The sequence below is a fragment of the Aspergillus clavatus genome, genomic scaffold (assembly GCF_000002715.2).
Source record: "Aspergillus clavatus NRRL 1 1099423829800 genomic scaffold, whole genome shotgun sequence".
In the NCBI taxonomy this organism is placed as follows: Eukaryota; Fungi; Ascomycota; class Eurotiomycetes; order Eurotiales; family Aspergillaceae; genus Aspergillus; species Aspergillus clavatus.
The window spans coordinates 1,330,682-1,349,659 of NW_001517099.1; the positions used below are offsets into that span (position 1 = coordinate 1,330,682).

General features: G+C 50.3%; 9 protein-coding genes across 9 annotated transcripts; 4 read left to right on the forward strand and 5 right to left on the reverse strand.

The window, feature by feature from the left end:
• Positions 1 to 93: 93 nt before the first annotated feature.
• ACLA_049620 (U4/U6-U5 snRNP complex subunit SNU66) lies at positions 94 to 2,100 on the reverse strand (the record flags this gene model as incomplete). The annotated part of the gene is made up of 1 exon (XM_001271915.1): positions 94 to 2,100. One exon carries the CDS (start codon positions 2,098 to 2,100, stop codon positions 94 to 96), a length of 2,007 nt encoding a protein of 668 aa, XP_001271916.1.
• Positions 2,101 to 2,911: 811 nt separating this feature from the next.
• On the reverse strand, positions 2,912 to 3,647 carry ACLA_049630 (aminoacyl-tRNA hydrolase PTH2; the record flags this gene model as incomplete). The annotated part of the gene is made up of 2 exons (XM_001271916.1): positions 2,912 to 3,216; positions 3,329 to 3,647. The coding sequence occupies 2 exons, from the start codon at positions 3,645 to 3,647 to the stop codon at positions 2,912 to 2,914; spliced, it is 624 nt and encodes a 207-aa protein (XP_001271917.1).
• Positions 3,648 to 4,069: 422 nt separating this feature from the next.
• Positions 4,070 to 4,971, reverse strand: ACLA_049640 (uncharacterized protein; the record flags this gene model as incomplete). Its single annotated transcript, XM_001271917.1, has 3 exons — positions 4,070 to 4,112; positions 4,174 to 4,571; positions 4,651 to 4,971. 3 exons carry the CDS (start codon positions 4,969 to 4,971, stop codon positions 4,070 to 4,072), a joined length of 762 nt encoding a protein of 253 aa, XP_001271918.1.
• Positions 4,972 to 5,982: 1,011 nt separating this feature from the next.
• Positions 5,983 to 6,976, forward strand: ACLA_049650 (DUF4448 domain-containing protein; the record flags this gene model as incomplete). Its single annotated transcript, XM_001271918.1, has 2 exons — positions 5,983 to 6,106; positions 6,162 to 6,976. The coding sequence occupies 2 exons, from the start codon at positions 5,983 to 5,985 to the stop codon at positions 6,974 to 6,976; spliced, it is 939 nt and encodes a 312-aa protein (XP_001271919.1).
• A 1,422-nt stretch (positions 6,977 to 8,398) lies between these two features.
• On the forward strand, positions 8,399 to 10,054 carry hcsA (homocitrate synthase; the record flags this gene model as incomplete). Its single annotated transcript, XM_001271919.1, has 5 exons — positions 8,399 to 8,459; positions 8,534 to 8,763; positions 8,830 to 8,910; positions 8,974 to 9,041; positions 9,100 to 10,054. The coding sequence occupies 5 exons, from the start codon at positions 8,399 to 8,401 to the stop codon at positions 10,052 to 10,054; spliced, it is 1,395 nt and encodes a 464-aa protein (XP_001271920.1).
• A 769-nt stretch (positions 10,055 to 10,823) lies between these two features.
• Positions 10,824 to 12,779, forward strand: ACLA_049670 (sphinganine-1-phosphate aldolase DPL1; the record flags this gene model as incomplete). Its single annotated transcript, XM_001271920.1, has 4 exons — positions 10,824 to 10,918; positions 11,035 to 11,512; positions 11,570 to 11,703; positions 11,768 to 12,779. 4 exons carry the CDS (start codon positions 10,824 to 10,826, stop codon positions 12,777 to 12,779), a joined length of 1,719 nt encoding a protein of 572 aa, XP_001271921.1.
• Positions 12,780 to 13,412: 633 nt separating this feature from the next.
• ACLA_049680 (mitochondrial 54S ribosomal protein uL30m) lies at positions 13,413 to 13,670 on the reverse strand (the record flags this gene model as incomplete). The annotated part of the gene is made up of 1 exon (XM_001271921.1): positions 13,413 to 13,670. One exon carries the CDS (start codon positions 13,668 to 13,670, stop codon positions 13,413 to 13,415), a length of 258 nt encoding a protein of 85 aa, XP_001271922.1.
• An 873-nt stretch (positions 13,671 to 14,543) lies between these two features.
• Positions 14,544 to 16,823, forward strand: ACLA_049690 (SNARE-binding exocyst subunit SEC6; the record flags this gene model as incomplete). Its single annotated transcript, XM_001271922.1, has 1 exon — positions 14,544 to 16,823. The coding sequence occupies one exon, from the start codon at positions 14,544 to 14,546 to the stop codon at positions 16,821 to 16,823; it is 2,280 nt and encodes a 759-aa protein (XP_001271923.1).
• Positions 16,824 to 17,097: 274 nt separating this feature from the next.
• Positions 17,098 to 18,639, reverse strand: ACLA_049700 (uncharacterized protein; the record flags this gene model as incomplete). Its single annotated transcript, XM_001271923.1, has 1 exon — positions 17,098 to 18,639. The coding sequence occupies one exon, from the start codon at positions 18,637 to 18,639 to the stop codon at positions 17,098 to 17,100; it is 1,542 nt and encodes a 513-aa protein (XP_001271924.1).
• Positions 18,640 to 18,978: the final 339 nt, after the last annotated feature.

The window sequence follows — 18,978 nt, forward strand, 5'->3', positions numbered from 1 at the left end:
TCTATGGACACTAGCGTACTTTATATGCCAAAAACATATACATCATTAGGATCGCAATGGATACGTAAAAATTCCGGCCAGCCCCCGAGAAGCTTATCCCAATCTCACACCAGCTTGGCGGTTCTTGCGGGCTGTGGCTCCCATGGCACTGTTCATGCCTGTATGCTGACTGCTGTCCAGAGCACTCATGGCCTCGCGTTTCTTCTCCTCTTCAATCTTCTTCAACCGTTTCTCTGTCTTCATCTTGCCGCTACCTTTGCCGTGAAACTGGTGACTCAGATGCTTGAAGGCTTCCTTCTGGTTCATCAACCGGCCAAATTCATCCACATACTTGAGCTGCACGTCTGGTTTGTACTCCCGGTTGAACACTTCCGCCATATGTCGTGCATCCTGCTGGTCACGTTGCTTATTCTCCCACCGCGCATACTCTTCACGCTCGCGGGCCGACATCCGGTCGAGTTTACCGGAGGCACGGTCGCGTTCACGCTGCTGCCGAGCACGCTTCTCTGCTTCGGTCTCCATGTGGGTTTTCTCCTGAAGGAACCGTTGTCGGTCCCGAAGGAGGGAGTTGTTTTCGACCGCGTCTGTAGGTTTGACCAATCCGCGCTGTTTGAGCATGTTCAACGTAGCACCAAGACCTTGGTCTAAAGTAGATTCTTCCTCCAGTCCGGTACCAGTAATCTGCTGTGGCGCAGACTCTTCCCGCTTGATGCGTTCTTTGAGCTCTTCTTCATCTTCAACGTCATTGTACGATCTCTCCATATCCACGTCTGCACCTTCCTCTTCTGGTTCTTGCTTGACGCTCTCAGCCGGCGTAGTTGTTCGTCGTCGTTCGCGGCGCTCTGGAAGGGTTGGCTTCTGGAGGTTGGAGACAAACTCAGAAGTTTCGTCGATGACCAGTCCCGGCTCTTCTGTGTCTTCGTTGTCCATCTCCATTGGCGTTTGTGATCCCTCCTCCCTAAGCTGTCGTGCAATATCCTCAGGACGCACTTTCTGCCGCGTTTTGAAGGCAGCGCGTCTTTGACGAGTAAGCGAGGCTTGTAGATCGTCATCATCAACAAAAGACACATTCTCGTTACTCTCCCATTTTCGGGGAGCTGGAACAGGCTCTCCATTGCTGGTGTCAACTTCCATAGCTCCGTTTGGGATAGATTCAGCAGCAGGGAAAATTTCATCCTCGTCCAGGACCGCCCGTTGTCTGGTAGCCTTGGCCTTCTTCTTCTTTGGTTTCTTAATTTTGATCTCGCTCACATCCATGTAATCTGAAACCGGAGCCTCTATTGCACTGAGGTCAAGGCTGACGATGTTGTGTTTAAGCTTGTCTGATACCTCTTGTCGCTTTGCTTCTCGCTCTTCGGCCGTGGAACCCTGAGCGTCAAGTGTGAAGCGTTTGCGCTTCTTCCCATCAATTTCCTCATCATATTGCGCAAGGATCCCAGTATTCTCGGCCGTGGGATCATAGACAGGCTTACGCTTTTTCAATTCCAGTTTTTCTGCGACCTTCTCTTGTTCCCGTAGATTAACATTCTCCAGTTCATCGCCCTCCTCCTCGTTCTCGTCAATTGTCGTGTCTTTGAGGGTCAGGATATGTTCTTCGCCTTCTCCAAATTCGCCAACCTCATGTCCAACTTTCAAGCCAGCCAGATCGGCTGTGGAGTACTCTGCTGCGCGTTCACGTTCCTCCAGCTCCTCCGCCAGTTTGCGTGCGCGTTCCTTCTCGATCTTCTTTTGCCGCTTCTTTGCCTGCAGCAGCCACGTTTTCGTATCAACCTCCACATCACCAGATTCTCCTAGTGTAGACCCTTCAAGTTTGAGATCGCGTTGTGCGAGGTCACGAGCTCTCTTGATGGCGGCGTTCTTGGCTTCTCGTCGGCGCTTGACTTCCGCCTCATCTTGTAATTTCTTCCAGTTCTCTGAGGCAAGCGCTTGGCGCGACTCAAGTGTGCTTCCGGGATCTTCTTCGTTTTCGGATGAGGAGCCGTCTTTGGTTTCCTTGAACACAGGGCCAGAGGTGGCGTCGGCACCAGGAACGGGGAGTGGCTTCAACCCAAGTGCGACTCTGATTTTGTTATTCTGTTCTATGGAGAGCGCGTCCGCCATTACGGGCGAATGGAGTGTATAATCTAAGAATCTTGACTGGAGAGAAAGAGTTGCTGATAGAGGAACCCTGGCATGCGTAGATAAGTTCAACTATCATCAGTAACTCCGTCCTTTGGCTTCTCCCACCGCCATTACATAATTGCGTTCCAGTCTCGGTAAGGTTTAGCGCAGGAGAGTATTAGCGCGCACTTGGCGCCAGCATAAAAACCGGAAGTTTTGATTTTTCTTTTCCTCTTTTTCTCTTTTCTTCATCAACCGAACACAACGATCTGTGGCCAGCGATCCTGAGCATGGAGCAGCTCTTCTTCCGGGAGGAGCTGTCTTCGTGTCTCGGTTGATTGCTGGTCAGTTCGACGACTTAGGGAGCCATCACTTTTCGAATGGTGTCTATTTCCGGTCGACAGATCTAAGATCGAATGCTGGTGTCGGGTATCACTTAGTCTTGAGCTCCCTTTTCTTTCGGGAATTGGTGAGCTCGGCTGGAGGGCCTGGCGCCGGCGGCGTCATATTCCTGATCCCTTCACCGATTTGGCCGTCGGCTCGTGAGGTTGGGGAAAAACCATGACCAGCCAACATACCATATACTATTTGCTTATTTCTGCGTGGCTAGTTTTAAGTTCATAGATAGATTCATATGTCGTAGACGTTCAGCAGCTCATTTGCCCGAATTGTATGCTGCTCCAAGCATGTCATGTTGATTGATAAAGTGGTACTATACTTGTATAACAAGGGTCTACTCTGGTGAACTGGCAAAGCATCCAAGAATTTGGTTTGCTGTACGCTACAATCGCCGTATCATATCATCTCGCATTCACAGCAGCTTCAGATGCCCTGTGACTTGGTCCACCACACTCCTGGGGCCCAAAACACCCAATACCGTCCTGCTCCCGCTCGCAATTTGTGTCCGCCCAGCGTCCTGAATCACACGAGCGCAGAGACCGAGGCTCATCGCCTGCGCTTGCAGCAGTTGTAGTTCCTCCTCGGACTTGGTCTGCAGTGCAATCTTCGCTTGTCCTTGTCGCTCCCATCTCCGCAGGATAGGCGACTGTGGGTTATGCGCGATAAGGTACTTGTAGCAGGCGAGAGTCGCGTGCGAGCATTGAGCAGCGATTTTTCCTATACGAAGCATCTTGCGTTAGCTGTATTTCATATAACAGAATCCCCAATCGCGCTCTCCTCTTGGAACCGCAGTAGACAATAAAGAATGCCAAAAGATAGAAAGCCTTACCCTTGGTCATGCCTAGGTCTGTCCGAACCACGAGCACCAACTTAACTTCCTCGCTGTTGTTGTCGAAATTCGCCAGTTCCCCTCCGTCGCCCTCCTCCTCGCTATCTTCCTCATCATCCTCCTCCTCCTCCTCTTCATCAGAGGAGTCTTTTGGGAGTTTCACATCGTAGCTGTTCGGCCAGCCTTCCTTCTCCTTGGCGGATGAGAACAGGCCCAGAGACGCGCCTTGCCCGATGAAGTATCCAGCGATGCCCGCGAGGATAGCCGTGGCTATCACATAGGCCCCTGTTGTGGGAGGTGCGCGATCTAATTCGGCCATTTTGGGATGTGTGAAGCTGGTTGACAGAGCTGGCGAATTTTCGATGGGTATTCTAGCTTCCGCGGGACTGTGCCTTAGTGGTAAATTTAGGTCCATTTTGCGTTCAGGCGTCCTTACAGCTGCCTTGTCAACAGCCCACACTCCATTCTCGTCAAAGTAGTGCTTTCGATTCAGCAGGTATTGTCCTGCTTCATATTATGCATATTTCATGAGGTGGGATGCCGAATTTTTGGGGAAGTTACTGCTCACATGTACGAATAGGCGGCAATCTAGTCACTTGTGTTTAAGTACGGGTTACAGGGCGTATGCGATTATTCAAACCATTGTAACCAAGTGTATATTTAATCAAGAAACACCAACTATCCTATATATACATTTCCAACAAGTTGAGAAAACATTGTGACTCGCACGCGTGGCGATATCTAATTAGGACGATTGGCTCCAGCGTTGCCCACGCGACGGCTCCTACTCCAGAGATTAGCAAATGGCTCGAAGCGATATCAAGAAAAATAAAAGTGAAACTCACATCATGGTTCGGCTGAAGAAACTGATGAAGATCATGAAAAGCCAGCTAGGAACCACGCCGAAAGCATAGATGACATAGCCCACAGGAATCAGAAGGTTGTTCTGTGCCAGCCAGCCGTCGGTTGGGTGAAGGGCACCCTCATAGGCAGGGGTCTTCTCATAGGTCTTCTCGGAGTGGATCTTGTAGATTTCCTGCGGGGTCACAGTCGTCGCGTTCAAGTGGACGATGTGAAGAGGAGTAGCAGCACGTCCTTCTCCGAGCTGAGCCTGGGGAACCTTAAAGTACCAGACGGAGGGAGCGCCAGCAGACCAGGTGGAGCACAGGAGTTGGTCGGAGTCACAGTTCAAATAACCAAGGTTGGGCGAGGTTGGGTCTGCAGAGAACAGCAGGACCGATTCCTAGAAAAAAAATTTCACGTAAGCCATCAGCGCCTGGGAATGGTAGCCGCTTTCGCCGCCCCTAACTTGGAATCCTTACGTTGAACGCCTTATCCGCCGGACCACAGCGACCGAAGCATGTCTTGTTACCACCGGTAATGTACAAGAGCCAATCCTGTGGCTCGGAAGATGGCTCCAGGATAGACTGCCAGTTGCTCGCGTTCCAGGGGGTGACAGTCTTCTCCTGGATCTTCTTGGTCTGTTCGACCACCTTCTCAACCACTGGGGGAATGACGGGAGTTGCAGTTGGCAGGTAAGACTTGGCTTTGTTCAACCATCCCTGAACACGGTCCCCAAGGGGAACCTGCTCTTGCGCCGCAGCAAGAGCTGGGAGGATGGCGATGACCTGGATGAATCGCATGATGCTAGTAGCGACGCGTAGGTGTCAGCTTCACGCCGATGGAGAAACCCGCAGGAAATAACGTGTCTAGAATGGGAACAACGAACCTGGACTGTTTACGTAGACGAGAAGCGCACTTTGGAAGTAAACGGACGATTCAACAGGCCAAAGTACGGACAGCAGGTAGCTAGGAAGTCAGGCTCCTGAGTTGTGGAAGAAAGTGAAACAGCCACGATGGATGGAAAGTTAACTTAACTACCTTAGCCTAGCCTCCGCGATTGGCGACAGCTGGCCTGAGCGTCGGCAATACATACATAGCTACATACATCACCGGGAGCGGGGACCGACGACTACTCTCTTTCTCCTGTATGTTAGCAATTAATAATATTTCCGATGATCTGTTCGATGATCGGAACTAAGTGACTTTTATATTACAAGAAATTTTATTCACATGGATAGATGTCTCTCTCAAAATTATATTGCGTTCTCGTCGAAATGCCAAAAGTGCTCAAGCTGTGTTTTATTTACACGTCGGTACACCTCTGATTATGTCACCATTATCTACAAATCCTCATCATCCCTTTTCGACAACCGCTGTTCTAAGATAATGAGCCAGCGTTGAATGGCATATTGATTCTTGTAGTCCATAAAATCATGTGAGACTACCTAGCTAGATATGACCTTCACACCACGCGCGGATTCATGTCACCAGCACACTATCCGAGAAATGGGTATCCAGTGCTTTTCTAGAGCTTCTCCCTCCAGGCTCTGTTTGCTTCCTTCCAAATGCAGAAGCAACCAAAGGCGGGTAGCGACTTCATTCTATATAGGTACGAATTAAGGAACTGTTAGTCGTCATGGTTAACCACAAGACTTGATCGCCTCAACTTCAAAGTGCCGTTTGACGAACTGAAGCTATATCGCGAACCCATTACCATTATCAGACGCATGTCATATCTTCAGCTCACTTAGAAGGGAGCATCCATCTTCTACCATCCAATATCATCCAGTTAAATCTGCTGACATTCGAAGATGCGGCTCGACCGAGTACTCAGCTCAGGTCTGGAGACCTGGTGGTTCATTGCAACGACCTTGATTAAGGCCAGTTCCGGCGCTGTTCTCGGAGAGAGCATGGATCTGGGAATGGGAGCTCATGGTGAGAATCTGCGGGTCTCCGTTAATATTAGGGACTAAGTCTTATACTGGACCAGGTGTCAACCTAGCAAACGATGTCTCTACACAAAGACCTGACACCAATGCGGTTACTCGCAATATCACGCCGACCACTGTGGATTTCCCTATCTGTACCGACCTTAAAGGTCCACTTGCTCCATTCTGCCTTCCAGAAGATGGCGCGAATGTCACGGTTGACGCAACATACTATGTCACTTGGAATGCCGATTTTTACCCTCTCAATACAACGATCACTATTGAAATGAGGTATGCGAACTCTACCCAGGGAGATTCAGCCTATACTTCCGAGCGGACCGACAACAGCTACGGCTACTTACCTTTGCACATGCAAAAGGAGTGGCTTCAAGGAAAGCATTACAATGTCCTGACCCTTTACATTATTGAGCTGGATCCTACATCTGGCAATCGAGCGAGTGCTCGACAAGGGCCGACAGTGGTACTCCATCCAAGACCAGTTGAACACTACAAGCCTCCTCCTCAGATACCCTTCAACAAAAAGGCCTTGTACGTCGGGCTTCCTGTGAGCTTAGGGGTCGTTATAGCAGTTGTCGCTGGTTTGTTTTTCGGTATGCGACGAAGCAGGAGTATTGGACTCAAAGGTGTGGGTGCTCGATGCAAAGGCTATGGAATCGGAAAATCCAAGAGCCAGCGCATTGGGAACAAGAGATCCCTTCATACTACCGATTCGCTGTCCGCAATGAATAAATACGCAGACAGCTTCGATGAAGACTGTTCAGGGTTCGCGGGACCCGAGAAGTATGATGGGCTTGACCACAGCGCCAGCTTTGCCTGCAGACAGGAGGTGTCAAGGTTGAAGACATGGAGCAGCTAATGCAATGCAGACGATCCCCATGATTGCTTTGCGTTAGAGGTGGCATGCCAGCGACAGAGAGAGGGGTGTTTTTTCGGATGCTCTTTATCCAGATTCCAGAGCAACATAATTGGTGCGTGGCGGACCCTTTTGTTATATTCACGTACGACTAGCGAAGCTATCACTATCGGGTAGACCCTATGTGCTCTTCAGAAATCCTGCTTCTTTGCAAACAATTGCTTCTCCACCCACATTGATAAAGAACTTCACGGAATGACCTAGTCTTTAAAGATTGATACCGCATTGTTTTGTCCACCTTCGTATGAACTGCCTCGGATAGCTCTGACGTAGGGTATTCTTATGTATCCATATATTGCTGTCTGCCACATGCAGAAGAATATGTTATCCATCATCGCGCCTTTGTGTTCAATAATGTGGGGCAGTTCGACATTTAACCCTCGACCCCTCCAGAACTGTGTAATAGAAATGAATAAATAGGTTCTTGACGGTGTACTCCGAACAGCCAGTTCTTTTCGATTATCGATTATTCACCTCTAGACTCAATTGCTCGCGTGGTCACGGCGGAAACTCGTGATTTGGTTCGTTGCGCAGCCGAAGTTCTTCCAATCATCTTATCAGCTTTCCAAGCCACCGGGGGGCCGATGTCGGTTCGGCTTAGCTATAGAGGACTTAGAAAGGTACCTAACTACCTACGAATTGTTTTCTTTCACAAGGAATAAAAGAACATACACCTCCCTCACATTGATGACATGACAGGACATTGGCCACAGAAGGAATATCATCTCTGCCCGATGATATGTCTTTTGGATGGGTTAGCGCAAATGCAAAAATGAAGTGCAAGTCCAGGACGCATGTGGCGACCACTTTCCGCCCTTCAAAGGCGCCCCCCAAGCAAAGCCCCCAATAGCAGTAGTCATAGTATCGCAAAGTAATGAGTAATAATCCACTGGGGAACGATCTTCAGACGATGATGCCGGTTGCGCTGTTGGGTCCAGATTCCCCACACACATCCATAGTCCATACCTGGACAAGCAGCCTTCCACAGGGTCAATTATCCCTCTCTCTGTCTCTTTTTTTCTTTGACTCTTTTCGGCGTGTGAAATTTTCTTCGTTGCCCGCCAAACTTAGAGAGTTCCGCCTCCCCCTCTCCGTGCGAGTCATCCTCAGACCGCCCGCCCTCTTAAACTCCACCCACTTTTCCTCTTTTCCTGGCTATGACTCTTTCCTGCTTCCCTCTTCTGTGATTTCTATCTACACATATAAACTTCAATTTTCTGGAGTTCTGTTCAGTGTCAGTTCTTAGACCTCTTACATACTTACTGCTCGTTGCCATCTAATCATCGTTAGATCCGCCATATAGAGAGCTTCATATACCTCGATCAAATACTCCAGAAACCCCCCGCCATCAAACTTTCCTACACAATGTGCCCCGGTGCAGACCATGAGCCCAATGGGCAGATCAACGGCCAGGCCGATGCCAATGGTACGTCCATTGCATCAGAAAAACACTTCTTACTCTTGGCTGTTAGCTGATTTTATTCTGTTCCTTTTTTTCAGGTGCCCACCCCGGATTCACTGCTGTCGAGACCCGCCAGAACCCCCATCCTTCGGCTTCCCGCAATCCCTACGGCCACAATGTCGGCGTGACCGACTTCCTCAGCAATGTCTCCCGTTTCAAGATCATTGAGAGTACCCTTCGTGAGGGTGAGCAGTTCGCCAACGCTTTCTTCGACACCGAGAAGAAGATCGAGATCGCCAAGGCCCTGGACGACTTCGGTGTTGACTACGTGAGTCATAACTGGAAATTGTTACTACCACCGAGAAACATATACTAACTGGCGTATGTTATGTAGATCGAGCTTACCAGCCCCTGTGCTTCCGAGCAGTCGAGAAAGGACTGCGAGGCTATTTGCAAGCTCGGCCTCAAGGCCAAGGTACGTCCGCTTTGGTGACTATTGATCGGGATGTGTTTCAGCTCTAATCATCGACATGGATAGATCCTCACACATATCCGATGCCACATGGACGATGCTCGTGTCGCTGTTGAGACCGGTGTTGACGGAGTGTAAGACATCCCGTCGTTGCTGACCCTCTTAAGAATTTGATTCTGACCTTACTTATAGTGACGTCGTCATTGGAACTTCGTCTTACCTCCGGGAGCACTCTCACGGCAAGGACATGACCTACATCAAGAACACCGCCATCGAAGTCATCGAGTTCGTCAAGTCCAAGGGCATTGAGATTCGATTCTCCAGCGAGGATTCCTTCCGTTCCGACCTCGTTGATCTTCTGTCCATCTACTCCGCCGTCGACAAGGTCGGCGTCAACCGTGTTGGTATTGCTGACACCGTCGGTTGTGCCTCTCCCCGCCAGGTCTACGAGCTCGTTCGTGTCCTGAGAGGTGTTGTTGGTTGCGACATTGAGACTCACTTCCACAACGATACCGGTTGCGCCATCGCGAACGCCTACTGTGCCTTGGAGGCTGGTGCCACCCATGTCGATACCTCCGTCCTTGGTATCGGTGAGCGTAACGGTATCACTCCCCTTGGTGGTCTGATGGCCCGTATGATGGTCGCCGACCGTGACTACGTCAAGAGCAAGTACAAGCTGGAGAAGCTCAAGGATCTTGAGGATCTGGTGGCCTCTGCCGTTGAAGTCAACATCCCCTTCAACAACTACATCACTGGTTTCTGTGCCTTCACCCACAAGGCTGGTATCCACGCCAAGGCCATCCTCAACAACCCTAGCACATACGAGATCATCAACCCTGCCGATTTCGGCATGACCAGATATGTTCACTTCGCCTCTCGTCTGACAGGCTGGAACGCTATCAAGTCTCGTGCTCAGCAGCTCAAGATTGAGATGACTGACAACCAGTATAAGGAGTGCACTGCCAAGATCAAGGCTCTTGCTGACATTCGGCCCATCGCCGTCGATGACGCAGACAGCATTATCCGTGCCTACTACCGCAATCTCAAGTCGGGTGAGAACAAGCCTCTCCTCGACCTCACGGCTGATGAGCTCGCTCAGTTTGCTGCCAAGGAGAAGGAGATCGCTGCGAGCGGCGTCATTGCCTAAGCGAGTCATCTCTTCTTGTATTTCTTTCTCACTCAATTCCCATATTTCTTGACTGGAACGTCCATGTCCACGTGTTTAGAATTTTTGACCATTATTTTACAGCGATTCACAACCCGGAAGCTGTGTGGATTTCCTTATGATTTGATGTTTCTCTTACCCTTCTCTTTTTCAATTTTTTTTCATTTTTTTTTACTTATGTCTTGGGATGTTAATCTGTACTTGGGGCCCTTCAAAAGTCATTTCTGTCTCCCAAAACGGGAGAGATTGGTGTTGGGAGAGCGTTGATTCTCTCTACGCTGTATATAGCAGCCTTCTGAAAGGTTGAATGCATTGTCATTACCAGTGACCCGTTAGGTAATTTCTTGATAAGATAGCCGAGTGTACGGTACGGTAAGCTGCCTTCCGTATCTTAGTACCTAGGTAGATATGGAGATGTGGAGTACCATCGTCCTAGATTCTGTACGATGCCCTGCTATGGCTTCCTGATTTGTAACTCTGACTTGAGTGTTTGTACTCTCGCATTCTAAGACTAAATCATTGCTCGGCTGCAGTTTCTGAATTCGTTGCATGATGTTGTTAAGGGTTGCATTCTGCCATTTACATGTGGAGACGGGCCGAGGCAGCTTCAATCAGCGCTCTTTTTAGTCTCCGCAGTCAACTTCCTCAAACATCCGACTCTCCTCTCCAGTCAATCCACCTTCGTCATTGTCTTCCAGGAGGTTGCCTATCCTCATCCGCTCCCTTTTGGTTCCTAAATAGTCATTCGAAGATGGTTTCCTCGGTTCTTCCTGTTGCCTTGCAGAACAAACTGCTCGGCTACAGCAGGGCCCCCAACGCGCAGTTGGCCGCTCTGAATCTGGACCTGTAAGTGCATGAACATATGCAAGGCATCACCCCGCTCACGAGAGGATCATGAGATCGGGGATATCTACGAGAATTGGCAATTCTGATTTCTGACCTGGTGGACAAACGAGCCACAGCATCCGAAACATCGTATTCATACTCTTCTTATTCCGGTATATTCGCAAGACCTATTACTCTCTTCGCGGGTATGGCATTATCGGTAGCATTCGCAATGTCTACGCTGCGGTCCGACTCTTCTTCTATTCTATCTTTTTGCGTGCTCCCGGAGTGCGTGGCCAAGTTGACAAGCAAGTGTCAACGGCGATCGAGAGCCTAGAGAGCAAACTGGTGGCCACTGGGCCGGGCGTTACTCGGTATCTGACCATTCCGAAGGAAGGATGGACGCCCGAGCAGATCCGTGCCGAACTTGACAAGCTGGCGAACATGGAGCATACGCGGTGGGAGGATGGTCGGGTCAGTGGGGCTGTGTATCACGGTGGTCAGGACCTGTTGAAGCTCCAGGCGGAGGCCTTCGGGCAGTTTGGTGTCGCAAATCCTATCCATCCAGATGTTTTCCCTGGAGTTCGGAAGATGGAGGCCGAAGTAGTCGCCATGGTATGTTCCATCCATCTGGCTAGGAGACGGCGTGGTCTAACCTGAAACCCTTCAAAGGTCCTCGCATTGTTCAATGCCCCTTCGGATGGTGCCGGTGTCACTACCAGTGGAGGTACAGAATCTATTCTTATGGCCTGCTTGGCCGCTCGACAAAAGGGAATTACAGAACGTGGTATCAAGGAGCCTGAGATGTAAGTTCGGTCTTCTACGCTTCTGCCCACGACCGGAATCAGAATTGCTGATCTATGCAAACAGGATCATTCCTGACACTGCTCATGCCGCGTTCTACAAGGCCTGCAATTACTTTGGAATCAAGCTTCACCGTGTGCCATGCCCGGCCCCTGAATACAAGGTCGATATTGCTGCCGTGCGACGCCTGATCAATCCCAATACTGTTCTCCTGGTCGGATCCGCGCCTAATTTCCCTCATGGAATAGTGGACAACATTCCCGCGTTGTCTCGACTTGCAACTACTTACAAGATTCCTCTTCACGTTGACTGTTGTCTGGGATCATTTGTGATTGCATTCCTCAAGAAGGCTGGCTTCCCCTCCCCGTATGAGGAGGAAGGTGGGTTCGATTTCCGCCTTCCAGGTGTCACCAGTATTAGCGTGGATACGCACAAGTATGGATTCGCGCCCAAGGGCAACTCTGTGTTGCTGTACCGGAACAAGACCTACCGCAGCTACCAATACTTCATTTATCCCGATTGGTCTGGCGGTGTCTATGCCTCTCCATCAGTGGCAGGTTCTCGGCCTGGTGCTCTCATCGCAGGCTGCTGGACCAGTCTGATGAGCGTTGGCGAATCTGGTTACATTAACAGCTGCCTTGAGATTATCGGGGCGGCAAAGAAGTTCGAAGCATCGATCAAAGAGCATCCTGTACTGTCCAAGAATCTTACGGTCGTTGGCAAACCCATGGTCAGCGTGGTAGCGTTCCAGAGTCAAAACGGTGCTATTGACATCTACGACGTTGCTGACGGCCTATCCGCCAAAGGGTGGCACCTCAATGCTCTTCAATCCCCCCCTGCGATTCACGTAGCATTCACTATCCCAACAGCCGCTGCGGTGGAGAAGCTTACCTCTGACCTTGTTGACACGGTCGAGAAAGAGCTGGAGAAGGCTGAGGAAAGGAGACGGCAAGGCAAGGCTTACGTGCTCAAACGCGGCGATACATCAGCGTTGTATGGCGTGGCTGGCAGCATCCCCGATAAGAGTATTGTCAACCGACTTGCAGAGGGCTTCCTGGATACCCTGTATAAAGCCTAAGTGATATGTGGTCATTTGCAAGTTTTCCATGGTTTCCGAGGTGTGTCTGAGAGATCGAGTTTCATTTTCTCTCCTGATGGGTCCGGAACATTCTTAACAAAGGTGGTGGTGTTTGAGGCGTTCAAATAGGTTATTGTTGAAGCTCAGAATAATTGGACATACTATTCATTCTCATCACACCCTTTTAGTACATATAAACAAAACACCTGAGAAATCAAGCAGCAATTCGAAAATCCTGGTATAACAGTGCTGGCACAAAAGTATGTATAATACAGTAAAAGGCTGAAAAAAAAACGATGCAAGACGATGAGCCGTGAGGACGGTGGTGAGAGAGAATAAGGGCGAATTTCGAACATGCCATTTCTCTTCCGACGACTGCCAGGAAATGACTAGATTTCTGATCAGCGCAGGAAGCGAGTCACGGAGCACTCAAGGAGAAGGCTCCTTGTGGAAGTATATCCACGATATGCCGTCTGAGAGACCCTCACTGAAGGATCAAAGTAAAGCCTCTCCCCGAACAACCGTCAACGCGAAACAGACCCCAGCCCACATGGCCCAAACAATAAAAAGATGGCAGAGAGACCCAGCAAAAAAAGCCTTCTCGTTTATGCCGATCTATTCTCCGTCCACTCTTCATTTTGAGACCTTCTCAACATAATAGCCCGGGTCGGGTTTCCGCTCCAGACGGACCTCTTGCTGTGTGAGCCGTCTGTCCACCTCCTGGACCTCAACGAGCTCCTTGACTTTCATGATCTGACCGGCTACGGACTGCGATACTGGGTGGAAGACCGTCGCCATGCGCTTCTTGAGTCCGAGGGCCTTGAGCACGTCTGTTGTTCGACGGGGGAGACCGATTGCGGAGCGGATGAGGGTGACGCGGAAGTAACTCATTATGATTGATAGAAGGACTTGGGAAATCGAGCGGGTTGCTTGGTGGATTGAGTGAGGGTATGTGTGTAGAAGTGGATTAGACTCGATTTGTCCGTTCGGAAGTCCGTTATTTCACTTGCGGTCTCTTTCGGAGAGGGAGGAGGAAGAATGTGAAGTCTCACTGGACCTGGCTCAATGGGCGCTCGGGACCTCGGGACAGATGTAAAAGGATAAAGCGAGAGTGACCGCAGCGATGTTTGGTAGCGAACTGACAAGAGGTATCGTTCGAAGCTCGATTGCTCAGTTATCGCGAGATCGTTGGCAGCGGCACAGCGGGAATTTTGCTTCCCGATTCGGTCGGCCATCCGGGCGGAAAATCACGTGTCTGCGATTCTGCCAGGCGTCTTCCCCCAATGGCGGGCGGAATTGCTGGGGAGCTGCATGGTGTACTCCGTACGCTGTTACTTTGATCTCCGTGTATCTGCTCGCGAAGATAGTCGCTGGCCATCATTTCCGGCGTATAGAAGCTGGGATGACTTTTCCGCTGAGGCGTGCTGAATTGTCTTCTTGGGTCTCTTGTATGAATGGATGATTTAATTTCGGATCAGAGATACCCAGCGATAACGAGTACTCAACAGCTGCCCTGGCCCTCCACATTCCAGTCCCCGGTCGAAGAGTGATAGACCCGGTATAATTGCCGCCATTACTTCTCCCAAATCAAGTCACCCGGATACACTACAGCCTTGCCATACCCATTTATTTCTGATATATGAGGTTCCACGACACTCATAACCCCCTACCCTAATCCCACCTGTCCAACATCACAGAACGAGCCATAAAGCGAGATACGGAACACCCCTCATTTGAGAATCTCGCCCCCTACACATCTACAGGATGGCGCGGGAAGGAGACTCAGATGGCGCAATGGCCATGCCCCGATTAGACGAAATCCTACGTCATCCAGAGGATCTGGACAAGATTGCCGGCCTGAAATCGGAATACACGCGAAAGAAGGGGGCCGTCGATTCACAGCTTCGGGAAGGTCTCCGGAATCAGTTGGAAACGGTCCAACGAAGCATCAATGCACTCACGGAAGGCCAGCGCCAAGTCTCCAAGACCAAAGACGAACTCCAGACGATAGACAAGTTGTGCGCGGAATCGCAAACGAGCGTCGAGGACTTCTCACAGATCGACAAACTGGCCAAGGTGCAGAGGAACTTCGAGGCGACTCTGATGATGAAGAAGGGTCTGGAGAATTTCAGCGCGGACCTTGCGGAGGTCGAGGAGCTCTTGCGGGAAGACGACGAGGATCTAGAGAATCAGCCGAACTTATTACGGGCCCACATGCATATCTCCCGATTGAGAGATTTCCGAGATGAAGCGATGGATCAGATCCGAAAGGCTCAGGACCCGAGTAGTGAGGAAGCGTTGGCGGACTACTTCCAGGGCCTTGATTCGGTTATTGATTGGTTCGATGAGCATCTTGGAACAGCCTGCATGAATCTTATTCCGCTGGTGCAGACTGATAACCGAAGTATGGTGGTGCGCCTTGGAGTGATCGTTATGACAGAGGAGAAAAACGACGCGACTGTGCGCGCACTGCAGGAGGCGCAGAAAGACCATCAAGACCTGGCGGGCCGGTTCAAATCCATGAACATTGGACCTAAAACAGTTCGCGGGTACAAGGAGAAGCTCCTGCAAGCAATTGAGTTGTATGCGGAGAACCAATTCAAAGATACCAAAGAGGAGTTCCTGGGCGATCCTGATAATCTGGATAAGAGCTTCAAGTGGTACTTTAACGATCTTTTCTCTGTTCAACAGGGCATGCAAGCGCTTCTTCCCAAGAAGTGGAAAATTTACAAGACCTACACAAATATCTACCATCGAATGATGCACGACTTCCTCGTTGAACTCATCAATGACCCTGAGCTACCGGCGGATAACTTACTTGCCATCCTTCACTGGAGCGAGAAGTACTACAAGAAAATGAAAAAGCTTGGCTGGACGCAGTCCGAGCTTCAGCCAAATATTCTTGATGACCGTGAGCCTGAGCTCATACGACAGTGGCAGAACATCATCATCAAAGCTGTGGAGGAATGGATGGACAGAATCACCGAAACAGACAGGAAAGGACTTGTTGAGCGCATCCCCGATTCTCTCGATACAAATGCAGAAGGCTACTTCCGAACGAAAACTCTACCCGATATGTGGCGTATGCTACACGAACAAATCGTTGCCTCCGGCGCTTCATCGCGCACTGATGTTGTCGAAGGTATCATCGATGCCATGTTCCGAGTGCTCAAGAGCCGCCAGACCGGCTGGCAGTCGCTCATTGATGAGGAGAGTGCGAAGTATAAGGCGCCCGGTGGCGATCAGCATGAAGGACTTCAGCTACTGCAGGACTGGCTCATTGCTGTGGCCAACGATCAGATTGCTTGTATCGATGACAACGACGAATCAGCACAGATGGGATACCTGAGCAGATTCAGGCGTGATTTCGAGCCCTCTGTGGATCCAAAGTACATGGCATCACGAGCTCTGCCAGAGCTTGACGCTCTACGAGATGGCTATGTGGATTTGAGCACTTACTGTCTTACCCAGTTTGTTGAACTCATATTCGCCGTTGACTTCGGCACCACCATTCCGGATTTCTTTACTCAGAAATGGTATGGTGATTTCGCCATCAAACGAATTACCTCAACCTTTGAGGATTACATGACCGACTATGCCTCCGTTCTTCATCCATCCTTGACTGATATCCTTGTGGAGGAGTTATCCGACGAACTCCTGGTGCGGTACCTATCATCCATCCGCAATAAGGGCGTCAAGTTCCGCCGACACACCGATCCGTACACGGACAAATTCAAGGACGACGTCCTTACCGTCTTCGCCTTTTTCCAGAAATACCCCGACTCCTTTGCTTCAACGATCAAGCAAAAATGGCGTCTGGTCGACTGGCTGCTCCGCTTACTTGAAGCGGAGAAGGGCCCTGCTCTTGTTGCTGTATATGAGGACTTCAAGATGGAATACTGGGATCTCCAATTGTCATGGGTTGAAGCCGTTCTGAGAACGAGGGACGATTTCGAACGGAGCATGGTGAGCGCAATCAAGGCCAAGGCCGCGGAGTTATCAGTTGAGCGGGGAACGGAAACACTTATGAGTCGCGTAAGGTAATGAGGGCGGCTAGAATGTGGTCTTTATTTTGGGATTGATAGCATGGGAGCTGGTTTGCCTCTTTCAAGTCCTATGATGACATTGTATCCGGCATCCTCATTTTGGCCTTCGATGGTGGAAATTGCCCAGTCAGCGCGGCGTTAGGGAGTTTGTTTGGGTGGTGGTCCAATCCACCATGAGGATAATATCAGTGTGCATATACGGCCAAAAGGCAACACGGTATGCTTCAATTATAAGGGGATGTCATCTATATGATATATAGAATCCAAGACGCTTAGATTCTCACTCCTCCTCCAACACTCCCATCACTACTGATGGTGTCCCCATCCTGCTGTGAGCTAGGGAAGCTGCTCTCGGCAACCAGTGTTTCCTCGTTGGAGGTAAAATCCAAGCTTCGTTCAGTGACAACTCTATATTGTTCACCCAATCGCGCATTCATTTCACTATCATCGGGATCAAGCTTCTTTGCACCCATCTCGCAAATGCAGATAGTTTCAAGGGGGATGTCTTTCGCCCAAACAAAGGGGAAGGTGGCGGCCTCCTCCATAGACAGCTGTTTCTGTTTCTTCTTGGAAGGCGAGCGGCGTAACTCACCGCTACTGTCCTCTTCATTGGCTGTCGAGCTTGCTTCACTATTCGAAGATTGTTCTTTTTCTGCTTCTCGAGCTTGAGAAGTGATGGCAATGGCGGTAGCTCGCGGTGCTGCCCTCTGACTATCGATGTAGTAATCTCTATAGTGGACCAGAATATCCCGTGCGTCAAAGGAGTATTGGATTTTTCGGCGGTTATTGCCATTTCCAGAACCGCCGCCTGCTCGCCGGCCGCGGATATAGATCGTATTGACCACTGTAGCATGCAGGAGCAGTGGTCGAATCTTGGGTTTAGGCTCTGGTTGGATGGAGAGTGTGATGGTGGCGATAGGTCTGCCCGACTCCGAATGTCTCTTCGCGGTTTCATTCGCTAAATCAACAGGCATTTCGCTCAGGAGGGCTGAATTGTCTTCGGCTGAGACAGCTGAATGAGATGGCTGGCTCTCTGCTACTCCCGATTCGGCGATATGCATTGTGCCTGTCATGCTATCGGGAGCAATTTCTGAGTCTCTCTGTAGTGATTGAGATTCATTCTTGCCCTGTGACCCTCGCTTGTCTTTCATCTGCTCGCCCTGTAAGAAACCAGCTTCCAGGAACTTGTTCCGCAGCAGCACGCAGAACGGATAGAGGCGGGACGTGGAGTCTACTGGAGCGGCGTGGAGGACAGTAGCAGCGCGTGCTCTCGGGAGCGCATGTAAGGACTCAAGTGAGATTGTGAACGGTGCGTAGGATTTCTCTGAAACACCGACAGGAGAAGCATTGCCTTCATCTGGCTGCTCGGATCCAGGAAAGAGCTCATTCTCTCGGAGAGCTCCTGGGAGCTCCGATCGATTCGAAGAAGACGAGACCCTCCCTCTTTTGGACGAGCTAGGCTTTCTAGCAACATCCTCTGCCTCACGAATCAAGGAGACGAGATCGAGGGAGTGGAAGAACTCTATTGCCTCCTCTAGTCGTTTTCTTGTGGGAAGACTCATCACCCCAAGGGTCAGATGGAGGGTACCAATGGGACGTACGGCGCTATCGGGGATGAGTGGCTGCTCGACAAGAGTACGCTCTTGTGAAGGGTCATTCTGACTGGATGGGATGATTGCCTTGAACGTCGCAAGAGAGGACTCCAGCTGGGGTAAAGAGACGGCGTTCACCAGTGGGAGGCAGAGAAAGTGTGTCAGGGGAGGCCTTTTCTCTCTTTTTGGGCCGTAACGGTCTGTTCTGTTACTCTGAGACATACTACAGAAGCTGCACCGGACGCCAAATGTCGGTGGTAGAAGGGGCCTCAGAAGTCTGAGAGAGTTCATTTATTATGCCTTAAACCCATGAAAAACGAGATGACATGTTCAGCCGCCCCGCAGGGCAGTAATGACTTGGAGAAGAAGAATGAAGAAATCTATCGATTGAAAATTATTCAAAGGCACGATTGATAAGACCAGCAGCTTAGAGCTGATGATCGTCCGAACGGGAGACTGTGTTGAAGCTGCGAAGCTCCACAGCTAAGCTCCGACGAAGGAAGACTGATGTATGACATATGACGCACATCTTCCTCTCCGCATTTCCTCCATCCTCCCACC